The sequence below is a fragment of the Salmo salar genome, chromosome 10 (genome assembly GCF_965601325.2).
Source record: "Salmo salar chromosome 10, fSalSal1, whole genome shotgun sequence".
Taxonomy (NCBI): domain Eukaryota; kingdom Metazoa; phylum Chordata; class Actinopteri; order Salmoniformes; family Salmonidae; genus Salmo; species Salmo salar.
In genome coordinates, this window is record NC_138300.1 from 3,328,979 (window position 1) to 3,352,807 (window position 23,829).

Below are 23,829 nucleotides of genomic sequence, written 5' to 3' on the forward strand. Positions count from 1 at the left end.
AACTCGCCCCTTGTGGACGTGCGTTGTCCGACTAACTCGCCCCTTGTGGACGTGCGTTGTCCGACTAACTCGCCCCTTGTGGACGTGCGTTGTCCGACTAACTCGCCCCTTGTGGACGTATGTTGTAGCGTTGTCTGACTAACTCACCCCTTGTGGACGTATGTTGTAGCATTGTCCGACTAACTCACCCCTTGTGGACGTGCGTTGTCCGACTAACTCACCCCTTGTGGACGTATGTTGTAGCGTTGTCCGACTAACTCACCCCCTGAAGACGTATGTTGTAGCGTTGTCCGACTAACTCACCCCCTGAAGACGTATGTTGTAGCGTTGTCCGACTAACTCACCCCTTGTGGACGTGCGTTGTCCGACTAACTCACCCCTTGTGGACGTATGTTGTAGCGTTGTCCGACTAACTCGCCCCTTGTGGACGTGCGTTGTCCGACTAACTCGCCCCTTGTGGACGTGCGTTGTCCGACTAACTCGCCCCTTGTGGACGTGCGTTGTCCGACTAACTCGCCCCTTGTGGACGTGCGTTGTCCGACTAACTCGCCCCTTGTGGACGTGCGTTGTCCGACTAACTCGCCCCTTGTGGACGTGCGTTGTCCGACTAACTCGCCCCTTGTGGGCGTATGTTGTAGCGTTCTCCGACTAACTCACCCCTTGTGGACGTATGTTGTAGCATTGTCCGACTAACTCACCCCTTGTGGACCTGCGTTGTCCGACTAACTCACCCCTTGTGGACGTATGTTGTATCGTTGTCCGACTAACTCACCCCCTGAAGACGTATGTTGTAGCGTTGTCCGACTAACTCACCCCTTGTGGACGTATGTTGTAGCGTTGTCCGACTAACTCACCCCTTGTGGACATGCGTTGTCCGACTAACTCACCCCTTGTGGACGTGCGTTGTAGCGTTGTCCGACTAACTCACCCCTTGTGGACGTGCGTTGTAGCGTTGTCCGACTAACTCACCCCTTGTGGACGTGCGTTGTAGCGTTGTCCGACTAACTCACCCCTTGTGGACGTGCGTTGTTGAGTTGTCCGACTAACTCACCCCTTGTGGACGTGCGTTGTAGCGTTGTCCGACTAACTCGCCCCTTGTGGACGTATGTTGTAGCGTTGTCCGACTAACTCACCCCTTGTGGACGTATGTTGTAGCATTGTCCGACTAACTCACCCCTTGAGGACGAGCGTGGTCCGACTAACTCACCCCTTGTGGACGTATGTTGTAGCGTTCTCCGACTAACTCGCCCCTTGTGGACGTATGTTGTAGCGTTGTCCGACTAACTCACCCCTTGTGGACGTGTGTTGTAGCATTGTCCGACTAACTCACCCCTTGTGGACGTGTGTTGTAGCGTTGTCAGACTAACTCACCCCTTGTGGACGTATGTTGTAGCGTTGTCCGACTAACTCACCCCTTGTGGACGTGTGTTGTAGCGTTGTCCGACTAACTCACCCCTTGTGGACGTGCGTTGTCCGACTAACTCACCCCTTGTGGACGTATGTTGTAGCGTTGTCCGACTAACTCACCCCTTGTGGACGTATGTTGTAGCGTTGTCCGACTAACTCACCCCTTGTGGACGTGCGTTGTAGCGTTGTCCGACTAACTCGCCCCTTGTGGACGTGTGTTGTAGCGTTGTCCGACTAACTCACCCCTTGTGGACGTGTGTTGTCCGACTAACTCACCCCTTGTGGACGTATGTTGTAGCGTTGTCAGACTAACTCACCCCTTGTGGACGTATGTTGTAGCGTTGTCCGACTAACTCACCCCTTGTGGATGTATGTTGTAGCGTTGTCAGACTAACTCGCCCCTTGTGGACGTATGTTGTAGCGTTGTCCGACTAACTCACCCCTTGTGGACGTGTGTTGTAGCGTTGTCCGACTAACTCACCCCTTGTGGACGTATGTTGTAGCGTTGTCCGACTAACTCACCCCTTGTGGACGTATGTTGTAGCGTTGTCCGACTAACTCACCCCCTGTGGACGTATGTTGTAGCGTTGTCCGACTAACTCACCCCCTGTGGACGTATGTTGTAGCGTTGTCCGACTAACTCACCCCCTGTGGACGGATGTCGTAGCGTTGTCCGACTAACTCACCCCTTGTGGACGAGGCGCTTGTCCGACTAACTCACCCCTTGTGGACGAGCGTTGTCCGACTAACTCACCCCTTGTGGACGTATGTTGTAGCGTTCTCCGACTAACTCACCCCTTGTGGAAGTGCGTTGTCCGACCTAACTCACCCCTTGTGGACGTATGTTGTAGCGTTGTCCGACTAACTCACCCCTTGTGGACGTGCGTTGTCCGACCTAACTCACCCCTTGTGGACGTATGTTGTAGCGTTGTCCGACTAACTCACCCCTTGTGGACGTGTGTTGTCCGGCTAACCCACCCATTGTGGACGTATGTTGTAGCGTTGTCCGACTAACTCACCCCTTGTGGACGTGTGTTGTCCGACTAACTCACCCCTTGTGGACGTATGTTGTAGCGTTGTCAGACTAACTCACCCCTTGTGGACGTGTGTTGTCCGACTAACTCACCCCTTGTGGACGTATGTTGTAGCGTTGTCTGGCTCCAGGTCAATACACTTGTTGTACATCTGATCTGCCTTGCCAAACTGCTGCTGGTCAGTCAAAGCCTGAACGCAGAGACAAAGGAGAAATGGTTCAGGGTGATTCACATACTCCAGCTAGTTTTGAGACAACCAGACACGATGTACTGCAAGTGAGACATCAGGTTACGTTAGTGTGCCAGACAGGCGAGACTTGCAGTATGTGTGTGAGACGTGATGCTTACCTGAGCGTACAGAGCGTATCCCTCAGCACACTTAGGGAATCTCCTGATGACTTCCTCAAAGCCGTCCATGGCCGTCTGCACCTGGGACTGGCTGTTGCCAGTGTACGCCTGTCTGTACTGGAGGGAAATTAGCACGAGAGACTCACAGACTAGCTGGTTAAACTATAATCACCACACATTTAGTATACGCCATACTACACCAACCTTAGAGAGCTATACTCCATACTGCACCAACCTTAGCTAGGTATCCCATTTCCGATTACGGGCTCAAAATGGCCAGAAACCTAGTTTCAAACTTTTGAACGTTAGCATAGTTTACTGCAGGATATTTGGAATATGAAACAACTGAACTCGGCCTATATGAGCTTGTTGCAGATCTCTATCCCTGACCTCATCCGCCAGGCCAGGCCAGACCTCATCCGCCAGGCCAGGCCAGACCTCGTATTGTCCTAACACCGTGTAGAGCGTATTGTCCTAACACCGTGTAGAGCGTATTGTCCTAACACCGTGTAGAGCGTATTGTCCTAACAATGTGTAGAGCGTATTGTCCTAACACTGTGTAGAGCGTACCGTCCTAACACTGTGTAGAGCGTATTGTCCTAACACTGTGTAGAGCGTATTGTCCTAACACTGTGTAGAGCGTATTGTCCTAACACTGTGTAGAGCGTATTGTCCTAACACTGTGTAGAGCGTATTGTCCTAACACTGTGTAGAGCGTATTGTCCTAACACTGTGTAGAGCGTATTGTCCTAACACTGTATTGTCCTAACACTGTGTAGAGCGTATTGTCCTAACACTGTATTGTCCTAACACCGTGTAGAGCGTATTGTCCTAACACCGTGTAGAGCGTACTGTCCTAACACTGTGTAGAGCGTATTGTCCTAACACCGTGTAGAGCGTATTGTCCTAACACCGTGTAGAGCGTATTGTCCTAACACTGTGTAGAGCGTATTGTCCTAACACTGTGTAGAGCGTATTGTCCTAACACTGTATTGTCCTAACACCGTGTAGAGCGTATTGTCCTAACACTGTATTGTCCTAACACTGTGTAGAGCGTATTGTCCTAACACCGTGTAGAGCGTATTGTCCTAACACTGTATTGTCCTAACACTGTGTAGAGCGTATTGTCCTAACACCGTGTAGAGCGTATTGTCCTAACACCGTGTAGAGCGTATTGTCCTAACACTGTGTAGAGCGTATTGTCCTAACACTGTGTAGAGCGTATTGTCCTAACACTGTATTGTCCTAACACTGTATTGTCCTAACACTGTGTAGAGCGTATTGTCCTAACACTGTGTAGAGCGTATTGTCCTAACACTGTATTGTCCTAACACTGTGTAGAGCGTATTGTCCTAACACCGTGTAGAGCGTATTGTCCTAACACTATGTAGAGCGTATTGTCCTAACACTATGTAGAGCGTATTGTCCTAACACTGTATTGTCCTAACACTGTGTAGAGCGTATTGTCCTAACACCGTGTAGAGCGTATTGTCCTAACACTATGTAGAGCGTATTGTCCTAACACTATGTAGAGCGTATTGTCCTAACACTGTATTGTCCTAACACCGTGTAGAGCGTATTGTCCTAACACTGTATTGTCCTAACACTGTGTAGAGCGTATTGTCCTAACACCGTGTAGAGCGTATTGTGCGGTGTCTCAGGGTGTGTATTCCATGTACAGTGGTGGTCTCCTGATCTGTTTATAACAGATATCCATTATAGTAGTGAGCTCTAAACCTACAGTCTCCTGATCCATACTCACCAGGGCGAAGCATTTCTGAGCCTGTGCCAGAGCAGAGTCAGGTCTTAGCAGGATGCACTCATCGAAGTCCACGACGGCCTCCTCGACCTGGTCCAGAAGGATCTTCAACTGAAGGGGAAACACTTCAGTCCGTTAGGGTAAACCAATGGCAATCACCAGAGCCCTATGGGTAGTGCTCTACTTTAGACCAGAGCCCTATGGGGTAGTGCACTACTTTTGACCAGAGCCCCATGGGGTAGTGCACTACTTTAAACCAGAGCCCTATGGGGTAGTGCACTACTTTTGACCAGAGCCCTATGGGTAGTGCACTACTTTAGACCAGAGCCCTATGGGTAGTGCACTACTTTAGACCAGATCCCTATGGGGTAGTGCATTACTTTAGACCAGAGCCCTATGGGTAGTACACTACTTTAGACCAGAGCCCTATGGGTAGTGCACTACTTTAGACCAGAGCCATATGGGGTAGTGCACTACTTTAGACCAGAGCCCTATGGGTAGTGCACTACTTTAGACCAGAGCCATAAGGGAGAGCGATAGAGACAGCCCTACCTGTCCCCGGTGGTGGTAGACGTCTGCGTTGCGCGTGTCAATCTCAGCCGCCATGTTGAAGTCCTGTGTTGACATCATAGGCTGCTGCTGTTGCATGTACATACTGCCACGCTTGATCAGAGCATTGGCCCTCAGCTGCAGTACCAGGACAGAGACAGGACAAAAACAGGGTTTCAGTCAAAGCATTGGCCCTCAGCTGCAGTACGAGGACAGAGACAGGACAAAAACAGGGTTTCAGTCAGAGCATTGGAGCTGCAGTCCCAGGACAGAGACAGGACAAAAACAGGGTTTCAGTCAGAGCATTGGCCCTGAGCTGCAGTACCAGGACAGAGACAGGACAAAAACAGGGTTTCAGTCAGAGCATTGGCCCTCAGCTGCAGTACCAGGACAGAGACAGGACAAAAACAGGGTTTCAGTCAGAGCATTGGGGACAGATAGACCATCTCATGGTATGTGGGGACAGACAGACCATCTCAGGGTAGGTGGGGACAGACAAACCATCTCAGGGTAGGTGGGGACAGACAGACCATCTCAGGGTAGGTGGGGACAGACAGACCATCTCAGGGTAGGTAGGGACAGACAGACCACCTCAGGGTAGGTGAGGACAGACAGACCACCTCAGGGTAGGTAGGGACAGACAGACACACAGACCATCTCAGGGTAGGTGCGGACAGACAAACCATCTCAGGGTAGGTAGGGAGAGACAGACCACCTCAGGGTAGGTAGAGACAGACAGACAGACCACCTCAGGGTAGGTGGGGACAGACAGACAGACAGACCATCTCAGCGTAAACAAGGCAGACTTGTTTACGCTGCTGTGCGTTTTGTTGCCGATCTTACTTTGCTATCTGACGGTTTTTTACTTTTTCATTACCGTATATTTTTACTTTTTCCCTCACTCAACTTTTTTCATTCATATTTTTACTTTTTCCCTCACTCAACTTTTTTCATTCAACTTTTTCACCCCGGAGGTTTTATCTGGACATGGTTCGTCAGGATTTCAAACAGCCGAAGCTAAGTAACATTAACATGATGCCTTCTAATTGCAGTCGTTGTACTTATAATATACAGGAGAACGATCGCCTTACGGCAAGGATAGCTGTGCTGCAAGCCCAGCTTCAGACGCAATCGTTAGGCAAGGGTAATTTCAGTGTAGGAAAGGATGAAACAGCGTCTGTGCCACCAGTAAGTACAGATAGTAACGTTAGTATAAACCCCCTCGCACGGTCCCCGCAGCAGGACAACTTTCTCATGGCTTCTGGAGGGAAACGCTGTAGGAATGCTCAACCGGTGTCGCTTATTCAGCCGACAGAAACTTTCAACCGGTTCTCCCCATTAAGCGAGTCGGAGTCGGAGGCCGAGACTTCTCTGGTCTCTACTCCTCCCGTTGTGGGGTCTGAGATGCCGACGGCTCCCACCATTAGCTCTGACAAATTGAAAACCCTAGTCATTGGCGACTCCATTACCCGCAGTATTAGACTTAAAACTAATCATCCAGCGATCATACACTGTTTACCAGGGGGCAGGGCTACCGACGTTAAGGCTAATCTAAAGACGGTGCTGGCTAAAGCTAAAACTGGCGAGTGTAGAGAGTATAGAGATATTGTTATCCACGTCGGCACCAACGATGTTAGGATGAAACAGTCAGAGGTCACCAAGCGCAACATAGCTTCAGCGTGTAAATCAGCTAGAAAGATGTGTCGGCATCGATTAATTGTCTCTGGCCCCCTCCCAGTTAGGGGGAGTGATGAGCTCTACAGCAGAGTCTCACAACTCAATCGCTGGTTGAAAACTGTTTTCTGCCCCTCCCAAAAGATAGAATTTGTAGATAATTGGCCCTCTTTCTGGGACTCACCCACAAACAGGACCAAGCCTGGCCTGTTGAGGAGTGACGGACTCCATCCTAGCTGGAGGGGTGCTCTCATCTTATCTACGAACATAGACAGGGCTCTAACTCCTCTAGCTCCACAATGAAATAGGGTGCAGGCCAGGCAGCAGGCTGTTAGCCAGCCTGCCAGCTTAGTGGAGTCTGCCACTAGCACAGTCAGCGTAGTCAGCTCAGCTTTCCCCATTGAGACCGTGTCTGTGCCTCGATCTAGGTTGGGCAAAATTAAAAAGGCGGTGTTCGCTTTAGCAATCTCACTAGTATAAAGACCTCCTCCATTCCTGCCATTATTGAAAGAGATTGTGATACCTCACATCTCAAAATTGGGTTACTTAATGTTAGATCCCTCACTTCCAAGGCAGTTATAGTCAATGAACTAATCACTGATAATAATCTTGATGTGATTGGCCTGACTGAAACATGGCTTAAGCCTGATGAATTTACTGTGTTAAATGAGGCCTCACCCCCTGGCAAAGGCGGAGGTGTTGCTAACATTTACGATAGCAAATTTCAATTTACCCCCCCAAAAAAATGACGTTTTCGTCTTTTGAGCTTCTAGTCATGAAATCTATGCAGCCTACTCACTCACTTTTTATAGCTACTGTTTACAGGCCTCCTGGGCCATATGCAGTGTTCCTCACTGAGTTCCCTGAATTCCTATCGGATCTTGTAGTCATAGCAGATAATATTCAAATTTTTGGTGACTTTAACATTCACATGGAAAAGTCCACAGACCCACTCCAAAAGGCTTTTGGAGCCATCATTGACTCAGTGGGTTTTGTCCAACATGTCTCTGGACCTACTCACTGCCACAGTCATACTCTGGACCTAGTTTTGTCCCATGGAATAAATGTTGTGGATCTTAATGTTTTTCCTCATAATCCTGGACTATCGGACCACCATTTTATTACGTTTGCAATTGCAACAAATAATCTGCTCAGACCCCAACTAAGGAGCATTAAAAGTCGTGCTATAAATTCTCAGACAACCCAAAGATTCCTTGATGCCCTTCCAGACTGCCTCTGCCTACCCAAGGACGTCAGAGGACAAAAATCAGTTAACCACCTAACCGAGGAACTCAATTTAACCTTGCGCAATACCCTAGATGCAGTTGCACCCCTAAAAACTAAAAACATCTGTCATAAGAAACTAGCTCCCTGGTATACAGAAAATACACGAGCTCTGAAGCAAGCTTCCAGAAAATTGGAACGGAAATGGCGCCACACCAAAGTGGAAGTCTTCCGACTAGCTTGGAAAGACAGTACCGTGCAGTATCGAAGAGCCCTCACTGCTGCTCGATCATCCTATTTTTCCAACTTAATTGAGGAAAATAAGAACAATCCGAAATTTCTTTTTGATACTGTCGCAAAGCTAACTAAAAAGCAGCCTTCGCAAATGGAGGATGGCTTTCACTTCAGCAGTAATACATTTATGAACTTCTTTGAGGAAAAGATCATGATCATTAGAAAGCAAATTACAGACTCCTCTTTAAATCTGGGTATTCCTCCAAAGCTCCATTGTCCTGAGTCTACACAACTCTGCCAGGACCTAGGATCAAGGGAGATACTAAAGTGTTTTAATACTATATCTCTTGACACAATGATGAAAATAATCATGGCCTCCAAACCCTCAAGCTGCATACTGGACACTATTCCAACTAAACTACTGAAAGAGCCGCTTCCTGTGCTTGGCCCTCCTATGTTGAACATAATAAACGGCTCTCTATCCACCGGATGTGTACCAAGCTCATGAAAAAGTGGCAGTCATAAAGCCTCTCTTGAAAAAGCCGAATCTTGATCCAGAAATTATAAAAAACTATCGGCCTATATCGAATCTTCCATTCCTCTCAAAAATTTTAGAAAAAGCTGTTGCACAGCAACTCACTGCCTTCCTGAAGACAAACAATGTATACGAAACGCTTCAGTCTGGTTTTAGACCCCATCATAGCACTGAGACTGCACTTGTGAAGGTGGTAAATGGCCTTTTAATGACGTCAGACCGAGGCTCTGCATCTGTCCTCGTGCTCCTAGATCTTAGTGCCGCTTTTGATACCATCGATCACCACATTCTTTTGGAGAGATTGGAAACCCAAATTGGTCTACATGGACAAGTTCTGGCCTGGTTTAGATCTTATCTGTCGGAAAGTTATCAGTTTGTCTCTGTGAATGGTTTGTCCTCTGACAAATCAATTGTAAATTTCGGTGTTCCTCAAGGTTCCGTTTTAGGACCACTATTGTTTTCACTATATATTTTACCTCTTGGGGATGTCATTCGAAAACATACTGTTAAATTTCACTGCTATGCGGACGACACACAGCTGTACATTTCAATGAAACATGGAGAAGCCCCAAAATTGCCCTCGCTAGAAGCCTGTGTTTCAGACATAAAGAAGTGGATGGCTGCAAACGTTCTACTTTTAAACTCGGACAAAACAGAGATGCTTGTTCTAGGTCCCAAGAAACAAAGAGATCTTCTGTTGAATCTGACAACTAATCTGGATGGTTGTACAGTCGTCTCAAATAAAACTGTGAAGGACCTCGGCGTTACTCTGGACCCTGATCTCTCTTTTGAAGAACATATCAAGACTGTTTCAAGGATAGCTTTTTTCCATCTACGTAACATTGCAAAAATCAGAAACCTTCTGTCCAAAAATGACGCAGAAAAATAAATCCATGCTTTTGTTACTTCTAGGCTGGACTACTGCAATGCTCTACTTTCCGGCTACCCGGATAAAGCACTAAATAAACGTCAGTTAGTGCTAAATACGGCTGCTAGAATCCTGACTAGAACCAAAAAATATGATCATATTACTCCAGTGCTAGCCTCCCTACACTGGCTTCCTGTTAAGGCAAGGGCTGATTTCAAGGTTTTACTGCTAACCTACAAAGCATTACATGGGCTTGCTCCTACCTATCATTCCGATTTGGTCCTGCCGTACATACCTACACGTACGCTACGGTCACAAGACGCAGGCCTCCTAATTGTCCCTAGAATTTCTAAGCAAACGGCTGGAGGTAGGTAGCTCCTATAGAGCTCAATTTTTATGGAATGGTCTGCCTACCAATGTGAGAGACGCAGACTCAGTCTCAACCTTTAAGTCTTTACTGAAGACTTATCTCTTCAGTAGGTCCTATGATTAAGTATAGTTTGGCCCAGGAGTGTGAAGGTGAACGGAAAGGCTGGAGCAACGAACCGCCCTTGCTGTCTCTGCCTTGCCGGTTCCCCTCTTTCCACTGGGATTCTCTGCCTCTAACCCTTTTACAGGGGCTGAGTCACTGGCTTACTGGTGTTCTTCCATGCCGTCCATGGGAGGGGTGCGTCACTTGAGTGGGTTGAGTCACTGATGTGGTCTTCCTGTCTGGGTTGGCGCCCCCCCCTTGGGTTGTGCCATGGCGGAGATCGTTGTGGGCTATACTCGGCCTTGTCTTAGGACGGTAAGTTGGTGGTTGGAGACATCCCTCTAGTGGTGTGGGGGCTGTGCTTTGGCAAAGTGGGTGGGGTTATATCCTGCCTGTTTGGCCCTGTCCGGGGGTATCATCGGATGGGGCCACAGTGTCTTCTGATCCCTCCTGTCTCAGCCTCCAGTATTTATGCTGCAGTAGTTTATGTGTCGGGGGGCTAGGGTCAGTCTGTTACATCTGGAGTATTTCTCTTGTCTTATCCGGTGTCCTGTGTGAATTTAAATATGCTCTCTCTAATTCTCTCTTTCTCTCTTTCTCTCGGAGGACCTGAGCCCTAGGACCATGCCTCAGGACTACCTGGTATGATGACTCCTTGCTGTCCCCAGTCCACCTGGCCGTGCTGCTGCTCCAGTTTCAACTGTTCTGCCTGCGGCTATGGAACCCTGACCTGTTCACCGGACGTGCTTGTTGCACCCTCGACAACTACTATGATTATTATTATTTGACCATGCTGGTCATTTATGAACATTTTAACATTTTAACATCTTGACCATGTTCTGTTATAATATCCACCCTGCACAGCCAGAAGAGGACTGGCCACCCCTCATAGCCTGGTTCCTCTCTAGGTTTCTTCCTAGGTTTTTGGCCTTTCTAGGGAGTTTTTCCTAGGGAGTTTTTCCTAGCCACCGTGCTTCTTTCACATGCTTTGCTTGCTGTTTGGGGTTTTAGGCTGGGTTTCTGTACAGCACTTTGAGATATCAGCTGATGTACGAAGGGCTATATAAAAATAAATTTGTTTTGATTTGATATGGTAGGGGCAGACAGACAGACCATCTCAGGGTAGATAGGGACAGACAGATCCTCTCAGGGTAGGTGGGAACAGACAGACCATCTCAGGGTAGGGACAGACAGACAGACCACCTCAGGGTAGGTAGGGACAGACAGACAGACCACCTCTCAGGGTAGGTGCGGACAGACAAACCACCTCAGGGTAGGTAGGGACAGACAGACCACCTCAGGGTAGGTAGGGACAGACAGACCACCTCAGGGTAGGTAGGGACAGACAGACCTTCTCAGGGTAGGTAGGGAGAGACAGACCTTCTCAGGGTAGGTAGGGAGAGACAGACCACCTCAGGGTAGGTGGGGACAGACAGACCACCTCAGGGTAGGTGGGGACAGACAGACCACCTCAGGGTAGGTGGGGACAGACAGACCACCTCAGGGTAGGTGGGACAGACAGACCACCTCAGGGTAGGTGGGGACAGACAGACCAGCTCAGGGTAGGTAGGGACAGACAGACCACCTCAGGGTAGGTGGGGACAGACAGACCACCTCAGGGTAGGTGGGGACAGACAGACCACCTCAGGGTAGGTGGGGACAGACAGACCACCTCAGGGTAGGTGGGACAGACAGACCACCTCAGGGTAGGTGGGGACAGACAGACCACCTCAGGGTAGGTGGGGACAGACAGACCACCTCAGGGTAGGTGGGGACAGACAGACCACCTCAGGGTAGGTGGGGACAGACAGACCACCTCAGGGTAGGTGGGGACAGACAGACCAGCTCAGGGTAGATGGGGACAGACAGACCAGCTCAGGGTAGGTGGGGACAGACAGACCATCTCAGGGTAGCTGGGGACAGACAGACAGACCACCTCAGGGTAGGTGGGACAGACAGACCCTCTCAGGGTAGATGGGGACAGACAGACAGACCACCTCAGGGTAGGTGGGGACAGACAGATCACCTCAGGGTAGGTAGGGACAGACAGACCATCTGTGTGGAGTGGAGTGCAGTTCACCATGAGATGATAGGTCTACATGCATTATGGTAACTATTTTCTTGTGACGGGTAGGTCTACATTGGCTGCCGCATAGTCTATGCTACAGTAATATAAAGACCCAAATGCTCATTTAATTCACCCATCTCCATCTGGTTTCGGGATCACCTTGTTTTTTTAATTGCAACTCCAGATTACATTTTTTTGTGTACTTTTTAACCATCATTTCGTGATATCCAATTGGTAGTTACAGTCTTGTCCCATCGCTGCAACACCCGTACGGACTCGGGAGAGGCGAAGGTTGAGAGCTGTGCGTCCTCCAAAACACGACCCAGCCAAGCCGCTCTGCTTCTTGACACAATGCCCACTTAACCCGGAAGCCAGCCGCACCAACGTGTTGGAGGAAACACCGTACACCTGGCGACCGTGTCAGCGTGCACTGTTCCTGGCACCGCCACAGGAGACGGTAGAGAGCGATGGGACAAGGACATCCATGCCGGCCAAACCCTCCCCTAACCCGGACGATGCTGGGCCAAACCCTCCCCTAACCCGGACGATGCTGGGCCAATTGTGCGCCACTTAATGGGTCTCCGGGTAATGCAGTGCCTTAGACCGCTGTGCCACTCGGCTGGCCTGGCTACAGAGTTTTAAAACAATGCAGTGCCTGCCTTAGACCGCTGTGCCACTCGGCTGGCCTGGCTACAGAGTTTTAAAACAATGCAGTGCCTTTAGATCGATGTGCCACTCGGCTGGCCTGGCTACAGAGTTTTATAACAATGCAGTGCCTTTAGATCGCTGTGCCACTCGGCTGGCCTGGCTACAGAGTTTTATAACAATGCAGGCGGTAGGCTATAGCAGTTATTAATTCAGACCCATAACCATTCAGACCCATAACCATTCAGACCCATAACGATTCAGATGGTGGTAGACTATAACAGTTATTTATTCAGACCCATAACCATTCAGACCCATAACCATTCAGATGGTGGTAGACTATAGCAGTTATTAATTCAGACCCATAACCATTCAGACCCATAACCATTCAGACCCATAACCATTCAGATGGTGGTAGACTATAACAGTTATTAATTCAGACCCATAACCATTCAGACCCATAACCATTCAGATGGTGGTAGACTATAACAGTTATTAATTCAGACCCATAACCATTCAGACCCATAACCATTCAGACTCATAACCATTCAGACCCATAACCATTCAGATGGTGGTAGACTATAACAGTTATTTATTCAGACCCATAACCATTCAGACCCATAACCATTCAGACCCATAACCATTCAGACCCATAACCATTCAGATGGTGGTAGACTATAACAGTTATTAATTCAGACCCATAACCATTCAGATGGTGGTAGACTATAACAGTTATTAATTCAGACCCATAACCATTCAGATGGTGGTAGACTATAGCAGTTATTAATTCAGACCCATAACCATTCAGACCCATAACCATTCAGACCCATAACCATTCAGATGGTGGTAGACTATAACAGTTATTAATTCAGACCCATAACCATTCAGACCCATAACCATTCAGATGGTGGTAGACTATAACAGTTATTAATTCAGACCCATAACCATTCAGACCCATAACCATTCAGATGGTGGTAGACTATAACAGTTATTAATTCAGACCCATAACCATTCAGACCCATAACCATTCAGATGGTGGTAGACTATAGCAGTTATTAATTCAGACCCATAACCATTCAGACCCATAACCATTCAGATGGTGGTAGACTATAGCAGTTATTAATTCAGACCCATAACCATTCAGAGCCATAACCCTTCAGACCCATAACCCTTCAGACCCATAACCCTTCAGACCCATAACCCTTCAGACCCATAACCCTTCAGACCCATAACCCTTCAGACCCATAACCCTTCAGACCCATAACCCTTCAGACCACCCGGTGAGCCCAGAACGGGCAACAAAACAAAAACTTGGTCACTCACATCGAAAGTACGAATCGGGCTTTTCATTCGTACCAAACTTAGATTTTAGTTTGAGCCTCAAACTCAAAAGGCGCGTTGCAATCTGTATCGAAATGCGTTAGCGTGCTCCAATAAATTTGTTTTTGTGTTTAAGGTGTTGCCCTGCATAACATGTACGACAGCATGTTCCAGTTCCCGGCAATATTCAGCAACTTCGCACAGCCATTGAAGAGTAGTGGGACAACATTCCACAGGCCACAAATCAACAGCCTGATCAAATCTATGTGAAGGAGATGTGTCCCGCTGCATGAGACAAATGGTGGTCACACCAGATACTGACCACCAGTCATGTGAAATCCATAGATTAGGACCTAATGAATTTATTTCAATTGACTGATTTCCTTCTATGAACTGTAAGTCAGAATAACCTTTGAAATTGTAGCGTTTATATTTTTATTCAGTGTAGTTTTATACTATTTTGATATTGACTACTGTACTGTTGGGTAGGGCTAGTATTTCATTGTACTTGTGCATGTGACAAATTAAAATGGAAAAACACTACCTTGATGTTGGCGTCCTCCATGTTAATGACCCGGTCCAGGTCGGGCTGGGCGCCGGTGGCGTTGCCAATCAGGAGGTAGAAGGTTGCCCGTAGCAACAGGGCCTCAGCAATGTACCGGCCCCCAGACTCCACCTCCTTAGTGCACTCACTGATGATCTTATCATAGTTCTCCTCCTCCATGTACTGCTTGGCCTTCAAGTAACCAGAACTATGGACAGGACAGAGGTTAGAGGTTAAGGACAGGGTTAACGTACTGGTTGGCCTTCAGGTAACCAGAACTATGGACAGGACAGAGGTTAGAGGTTAAGGACAGGGTTAATGTACTGGTTGGCCTTCAGGTAACCAGGGCTATGGACAGGATAGAGGTTAGAGGTTAAGGACAGGGTTAATGTACTGGTTGGCCTTCAGGTAACCAGAACTATGGACAGGATAGAGGTTAGAGGTTAAGGACAGGGTTAACGTACTGGTTGGCCTTCAGGTAACCAGAACTATGGACAGGATAGAGGTTAGAGGTTAAGGACAGGGTTAATGTACTGGTTGGCCTTCAGGTAACCAGAACTATGGACAGGATAGAGGTTAGAGGTTAGAGGTTAAGGACAGGGTTAATGTACTGGTTGGCCTTCAGGTAACCAGAACTATGGACAGGACAGAGGTTAGAGGTTAAGGACAGGGTTAATGTACTGGTTGGCCTTCAGGTAACCAGGGCTATGGACAGGACAGAGGTTAGAGGTTAAGGACAGGGTTAATGTACTGGTTGGCCTTCAGGTAACCAGGGCTATGGACAGGACAGAGGTTAGAGGTTAAGGACAGGGTTAATGTACTGGTTGGCCTTCAGGTAACCAGAACTATGGACAGGACAGGGTTAATGTACTGGTTGGCCTTCAGGTAACCAGAACTATGGACAGGACAGGGTTAATGTACTGGTTGGCCTTCAGGTAACCAGGGCTATGGACAGGACAGGGTTAATGTACTGGTTGGCCTTCAGGTAACCAGGGCTATGGACAGAGGGAGAACAGGGGGACAGTAGAACAGGGGGAAAGAGGGATAGGGGGACAGGTGTGACATATTAGCATCTTTCCTCAATTCCTATCAATCCTCGGTCCTCACGTTCTCAAAACCCATTGGACAAGAAGGCCTGAGGAGAGGGACCGTGGACCTTCTCCTCCAATACGGTTGACAAGCAGCCGAGTAGACAGGATGAATCGTACGAATTGAGATCGATCCCTAGTAGTTAGGCAGGCCTTTTTTTATCCAGAGCAACATACAGGAAGTGACATCACACAGTGACTTCTGACCTTTCTGTGACCTCTGCGGCCTCGCCCTCGTTGTCCTTGTCCTCGTCCTTCTTCTCGCCCTTCTGAAGCGGCTGGCTGATTACGTCATCGGTGAAAGAGCTGAAGTAGGACTTGATGAACTGAGGAGACGGCATTAGGGGGTCACGGTTCTGGAGAGAGAGAGAGAGAGAGAGAGAGATGGAAAGTCAAAACTGTTCGCTGCTCTGGCACCCCGATGGTGGAACAAGCTCCCTCACGACGCCAGGACAGCGGAGTCAATCACCACCTTCCGTAGACACCTGAAACCCCACCTCTTTAAGGAATACCTGGGATAGGATAAAGTAATCCTTCTAACCCCCCCCTAAAAGATATAGATGTACTATTGTAAAGTGGTTGTTCCACTGGATATCATAAGGTGAATGCACCAATTTGTAAGTCGCTCTGGATAAGAGCGTCTGCTAAATGACGTAAATGTAAATGAAAGAGAGGGAGGAGACTTGTTCTGCTTTCAAAGTATTTACGGTATTTTTTTTATATTTTTTTTTAAAAAGAGGCCATTGTTTATATGACCCCCTTACAAACAGGCCCACCTCTTTGACCTCTGGTATACATGCCGGGGGATAAAGTGGTAGTAAATGTGGTTGGCTGTCTATTTTAATAAATCCAGAATATACACCATCCAAACTTAATCCATTATTCATTCATTCATTTAGGCAAGAATTATATATATATATATATATTTTTAATGTTTTTTTCAAAAGACTAGAACAGAATATGGTCCCGTGTGGCTCAGTTGGTAGAGCATGGTGTTTGCAACGCCAGGGTTGTGGGTTCGATTCCCATGGGGGACCAGTGCGGGAAATAAAATTATGAAATGTATGTATTCACTACTGTAAGTCGCTCTGGATAAGAGTGTCTGCTAAATGACTAAAATGTAATATTTTTAGTTGAATTAGGCCCATGGTACGGGTCTGTGCAGCCATTGCTGCGCCATCCAAATCAAATCAACAGTTTGTTATTTTGTTCATTGAACAGAACCGACACACCAACCCGATCACGGTCAACGTACATATATTTTATAGTAAGAATATAATGGAATATAACAGAACAAAATACATCAAATATTCTGTCCACACAACTTGTGTCATGGGAATGTGTGGAACCGCTGTCATATATAAAAAAAAAAAGAAGTGGTATTTAGAAACAGAGCCCAAGCCCATGCTTTGATATCCACGTTTCATCTCTTTCCGACCCCATTTTATCCCTTTCCTACCCCCATTTAATCTCTTTCCTACCCCCATTTCATCTCTTTCCTACCCCCATTTTATCCCTTTCCTACCCCCATTTTATCCCTTTCCTACCCCCATTTAATCTCTTTCCTACCCCCATTTCATCTCTTTCCTACCCCCATTTCATCTCTTTCCTACCCCCATTTTATCCCTTTCCTACCCCCATTTCACCTCTCTCCTACCCCCATTTCATCCCTTTCCTACCCCCATTTCATCCCTTTCCTACCCCCATTTCATCTCTTTCCTACCCCCATTTCATCTCTCTCCTACCCCCCATTTCATCTCTCTCCTACCCCCCATTTCATCTCTCTCCTACCCCCATTTCATCTCTCTCCTACCCCCATTTCATCTCTCTCCTACCCCCACTCTGCTTCGTTATCCTCGTTTCACCTCTTTCCTACCCCCATTTCATCTCTTTCCTACCCCCATTTAATCTCTTTCCTACCCCCACTCTGCTTCCCTACCCCCATTTCATCTCTTTCCTACCCCCATTTCATCTCTTTCCTACCCCCATTTCATCTCTCTCCTACCCCCATTTCATCTCTCTCCTACCCCCATTTCATCTCATTTCACCCCTCTCCTACCCCCATTTCATCTCACCTCTCTCCTACCCCCATTTCATCTCTCTCCTACCCCCATTTCATCTCTCTCCTACCCCCATCTCTCACCTCTCTCCTACCCCCACTCTGCTTTCCTACCCCCATTTCACCTCTTTCCTACCCCCACTCTTCTTTGTTATCCACATTTCATCTCTCCTACCCCCATTTCATCTCTCTCCTAACCCCATTTCATCTCTCTCCTACCCCCATTTCATCTCTCTCCTACCCCCATTTCATCTCTCTCCTAACCCCATTTCATCTCTCTCCTACCCCCATTTCACCTCTCTCCTACCCCCATTTCATCTCATTTCACCTCTCTCCTACCCCCATTTCACCTCTCTCCTACCCCCATTTCACCTCGCTCCTACCCCCATTTCATCTCACTCCTACCCCCCATTTCACCTCTCTCCTACCCCCATTTCACCTCTCTCCTACCCCCACTCTGCTGTGTTAGGGAACAGGCATAGGGTCTTACCTTCATGATACAAATAGAAAATATTCATCCTATTTTCAAAAGCATGTCTCGTTCATATTTCACAACCTCCGTGGGTTTTTGGAGTTGCCTTTACGGGATCTAGCAAAATAATAGGCCTACACTTGATTTGGGCTACATTCTATCATCCTAAATGTTTCTGATCAGTACTAGATTAGCTGTTCCACCTACACTTATTTGCCCAAACAGAAACCAATGAACCAAATAGCCTATACAGACAGAGATTCAGTGAATCAAAATCCCATAGATTAAGACAAGTCAGAGGCTTGTGGTAGGGAGTAGGCCTGTACTACTAAGCGACCGGTAGTGAGTAGGCCTGGGCTACTAAGCGACCGGTAGGGAGTAGGCCTGGGCTACTAAGCGACCGGTAGGGAGTAGGCCTGGGCTACTAAGCGACCGGTAGGGAGTAGGCCTACTAAGCGACCGGTAGGGAGTAGGCCTGGGCTACTAAGCGACCGGTAGGGAGTAGGCCTGGGCTACTAAGCGACCGGTAGGGAGTAGGCCTGGGCTACTAAGCGACCGGTAGGGAGTAGGCCTGGGCTACTAAGCGACCGGTAGGGAGTAGGCCTGGGCTACTAAGCGACCGGTAGGGAGTAGGCCTGGGCTACTAAGCGACCGGTAGGGAGTAGGCCTGGGCTACTAAGCGACCGGTAGGGAGTAGACCTGGGCTACTAAGCGACCGGTAGGGAGTAGACCTGGGCTACTAAGCGACCGGTAGGGAGTAGGCCTGGGCTAAGTGACTGGTAGGGAGTAGGCCTGGGCTACTAAGTGACTGCAAGTGAAGAGCAACATAATCCACTTGATAAACTACACAACATGCTGACACAATGTTCTGATCAGGGCTAATGAATGAGCCAACTAGACATGTCGAGCCAGAGCATCCCAAACATGCTCAATGGGTGACATGTCTGGTGAGTATGTAGACCATGGAAGAACTGGGACACCACACACACTACGCTGTCTGCTCAGTACAGTACATCTGCTCAGTACAGTACATCTGCTCAGTAGTGTACATCTGCTCAGTAGTGTACATCTGCTCAGTAGTGTACATCTACTCAGTACAGTACATCTACTCAGTACATCTGCTCAGTACAGTACATCTGCTCAGTACATCTACATCTACTCAGTACAGTACATCTACTCAGTACAGTACATCTACTCAGTACAGTACATCTACTCAGTACATCTACTCAGTACAGTACATCTGCTCAGTACAGTACATCTGCTCAGTACATCTGCTCAGTACATCTGCTCAGTACATCTGCTCAGTACATCTACTCAGTACAGTACATCTGCTCAGTACAGTACATCTGCTCAGTACAGTACATCTGCTCAGTACAGTACATCTGCTCAGTACAGTACATCTGCTCAGTACAGTACATCTGCTCAGTACAGTACATCTGCTCAGTACATCTACTCAGTACAGTACATCTGCTCAGTACAGTACATCTGCTCAGTACATCTACTCAGTACATCTGCTCAGTACATCTGCTCAGTACATCTGCTCAGTACATCTGCTCAGTACATCTGCTCAGTACATCTGCTCAGTACATCTGCTCAGTACAGTACATCTGCTCAGTACAGTACATCTGCTCAGTACAGTACATCTGCTCAGTACATCTGCTCAGTACATCTGCTCAGTACATCTGCTCAGTACATCTACTCAGTACATCTACTCAGTACATCTACTCAGTACATCTACTCAGTACATCTACTCAGTACAGTTGGAGCTGTGATTAATCCGTGAAGAGCACACAAGTATTTCCCCACTGAAGTCGGTTACGACGCCAAACTTGATGATGAGCATGCAGATGAGCTTCCATGAGCCGGACTGTGTTTGGTGTGGTGCATTACCACTGTCAGGCTTTGTGTTTGGTGCATTACCCCTGTCAGGCTGTGTGTTTGGTGCATTACCACTGTCAGGCTTTGTGTTTGGTGTGGTGCATTACCACTGTCAGGCTGTGTGTTTGGTGCATTACCACTGTCAAGCTGTGTGTTTGGTGTGGTGCATTACCACTGTCAGGCTTTGTGTTTGGTGCATTACCCCTGTCAGGCTGTGTGTTTGGTGCATTACCACTGTCAGGCTGTGCGTTTGGTGTGGTGCATTACCACTGTCAGGCTGTGCGTTTGGTGTGGTGCATTACCACTGTCAGGCTGTGCGTTTGGTGCATTACCACTGTCAGGCTGTGCGTTTGGTGTGGTGCATTACCACTGTCAGGCTGTGCGTTTGGTGTGGTGCATTACCACTGTCAGGCTGTGCGTTTGGTGTGGTGCATTACCACTGTCAGGCTGTGTGTTTGGTGTGGTGCATTACCACTGTCAGGCTGTGCGTTTGGTGTGGTGCATTACCACTGTCAGGCTGTGTGTTTGGTGTGGTGCATTACCACTGTCAGGCTGTGTGTTTGGTGTGGTGCATTACCACTGTCAGGCTGTGTGTTTGGTGTGGTGCATTACCACTGTCAGGCTGTGTGTTTGGTGTGGTGCATTACCACTGTCAGGCTGTATGTTTGGTGTGGTGCATTACCACTGTCAGGCTGTGTGTTTGGTGTGGTGCATTACCACTGTCAGGCTGTGTGTTTGGTGTGGTGCATTACCACTGTCAGGCTGTATGTTTGGTGTGGTGCATTACCACTGTCAGGCTGTGTGTTTGGTGTGGTGCATTACCACTGTCAGGCTTTGTGTTTGGTGCATTACCCCTGTCAGGCTTTGTGTTTGGTGCATTACCACTGTCAGGCTTTGTGTTTGGTGCATTACAACTGTCAGGCTTTGTGTTTGGTGTGGTGCATTACCACTGTCAGGCTTTGTGTTTGGTGTGGTGCATTACCACTGTCAGGCTTTGTGTTTGGTGTATTACCACTAAGCCTGACAGTGGTAATGCACCAACATTTAATTAAACTCAGCAAAAAAAGAAACGTCCCTTTTTCAGGACCCTGTCTATCAAAGATAATTTGTAAAAATCCAAATAACTTTACAGATCTTCATTGTAAAGGGTTTAAACACAGTTTCCCATGCATGAACAATTAATGAACATGCACTTGTGGAACGATCGTTAAGAAACTAACAGCTTAAAGACAGTAGGCAATTAAAGTCACAGTTATGAAAACTTAGGACACTGAATGAAGAGGTCTTTCTACTGACTCTGAAAAACACTAAAAGAAAGATGTCCAGGGTCCCTGCTCATCTGCGTGAACGTGCCTTAGGCATGCTGCAAGGAGGCATGAGGACTGCAGATGTGGCCAGGGAAATAAATTGCAATGTCCGTACTGTGAGACGCCTAAGACAGCGCGGACAGTGGCAGACCACGTGTAACAACACCTGCACAGGATCGGTACATCCGAACATCACACCTGCGGGACAGGTACAGGATGGCAACACGCACAATCCCTCATCAGTGCTCAGACTGTCTGCAATAGGCTGAGAGAGGCTGGACTGAGGGCTTGTAGGCCTGTTGTAAGGCAGATCCTCACCAGACATTACCGGCAACAACGTCGCCTATGGGCACAAACCAGACAGGACTGGCAAAAAGTGCTCTTCACTAACGAGTCGCGGTTTTGTCTCACCAGGGGTGATGGTCGGATTCGCGTTTATCGTAGAAGGAATGAGCGTTACACCGAGGCCTGTACTCTGGAGCGGGATCGATTTGGAGGTGGAGGGTCCGTCATGGTCTGGGGCGATGTGTCACAGCATCATCGGACTGAGCTTGTTGTCATTGCAGGCAATCTCAACGCTGTGCGTTACAGGGAAGACATCCTCCTCCCTTATGTGGTACCCTTCCTGCAGGCTCATCCTGACATGACCCTCCAGCATGACAATGCCACCAGCCATTCAGCTCGTTCTGCGCGTGATTTCCTGCAAGACAGGAATGTCAGTGTTCTGCCATGGCCAGCGAAGAGCCCGGATCTCAATCCCATTCAGCACATCTGGGACCTGTTGGATCGGAGGGTGAGGGCTGGGGCCATTCCACCCAGAAATGTCCTATAACTTGCACGTGCCTTGGTGGAAGAGTGGGGTAACATCTCACAGCAAGAACTGGCAAATCTGGTGCAGTCCATGAGGAGGAGATGCACTGCAGTACTTAATGCAGCTGTTCAGGGACACATTATTCAATTTCTGTTAGTCACATGTCTGTGGAACTTGTTCAGTTTATGTCTCAGTTGTTGAATCTTATGTTCATACAAATATTTACACATGTTAAGTTTGCTGAAAATAAACGCAGTTGACAGTGAGAGGACGTTTCTTTCTTTGCTGAGTTTAGTTGTAATCAAACAGCATCTAAGTTCAGTAAAGAGCAGCAGGAGAGCTGGGACATCCTCTCACCTTGTATTTGTCTTTGGCCTTTTCCTTCCCTAGCAGTTTGAGGACTTTGTCTGCTAGCAGCATACTCTGCTGGTTCTGGAAGGCCTCCAGGATACACACCGCCGTCACATCTACAGGAACAAAACAGAACAGTTCCCTAGTCACTTCTATTATCCTTGTTGTGGTATCATAAGCCTTTAAAATGACATCTGTTATCTGAGCCCTATCCTCCAGGCACTCCTTCTTGTTGTCCAGTGTGTGTGTGTGTGTGTGTGTGTGTGTGTACCTTCCAGGCACTCCTTCTTGTTGTCCAGTCTCTCCAGGGCCTTGGCCCTCCTGAACAGGGCTTTGATGTATCGTGGGTTCATCTCTACAGCCTGGGTACAGTCCTGCACCACCTCTGTCCACATCATCTGGAAACACAGACAGTTGATGTTAACACAGCACCACATGATGAAACCCTAACCCTGGGTACAGCACCACATGATGAAACCCTAACCCTGGGTACAGCACCACATGTAACCCTAACCCTGGGTACAGCACCACATGTAACCCTAACCCTGGGTACAGTCCTGCACCACCTCTGTCCACATCATCTGGAAACACAGACAGTTGATGTTAACACAGCACCACATGATGTAACCCTAACCCTGGGTACAGCACCACATGATGAAACCCTAACCCTGGGTACAGCACCACATGATAAAACCCTAACCCTGGGTACAGCACCACATGATGAAACCCTAACCCTGGGTACAGCACCACATGATGAAACCCTAACCCTGGGTACAGCACCACATGATGAAACCCTAACCCTGGGTACAGCACCACATGATGAAACCCTAACCCTGGGTACAGCACCACATGATGAAACCCTAACCCTGGGTACAGCACCACATGATGAAACCCTAACCCTGGGTACAGCACCACATGATGAAACCCTAACCCTGGGTACAGCACCACATGATGAAACCCTAACCCTGGGTACAGCACCACATGATGAAACCCTAACCCTGGGTACAGCACCACATGATGAAACCCTAACCCTGGTTACAGCACCACATGATGAAACCCTAACCCTGGGTACAGCACCACATGATGAAACCCTAACCCTGGGTACAGCACCACATGTAACCCTAACCCTGGGTACAGCACCACATGTAACCCTAACCCTGGGTACAGCACCACATGTAACCC

The 23,829-nt window shown here is 48.1% G+C and overlaps 1 protein-coding gene across 1 annotated transcript in view; it reads right to left on the reverse strand.

Moving 5' to 3' along the window:
* The window catches only part of LOC106591638 (mitochondrial import receptor subunit TOM70), a 147,842-nt gene that overhangs the window by 111,146 nt on the left and 12,867 nt on the right, over positions 1-23,829 (reverse strand). Inside the window, exons 3-10 of the mRNA XM_082956675.1 lie at positions 22,919-23,045; positions 22,654-22,763; positions 15,977-16,125; positions 14,682-14,889; positions 5,101-5,235; positions 4,552-4,659; positions 2,790-2,906; positions 2,534-2,631 (exon numbers count right to left, since the gene is read on the reverse strand). Coding sequence (XP_082812801.1) covers positions 2,534-2,631; positions 2,790-2,906; positions 4,552-4,659; positions 5,101-5,235; positions 14,682-14,889; positions 15,977-16,125; positions 22,654-22,763; positions 22,919-23,045 — 1,052 coding nt within the window. The remainder of the gene's footprint in view (positions 1-2,533; positions 2,632-2,789; positions 2,907-4,551; positions 4,660-5,100; positions 5,236-14,681; positions 14,890-15,976; positions 16,126-22,653; positions 22,764-22,918; positions 23,046-23,829) is intronic.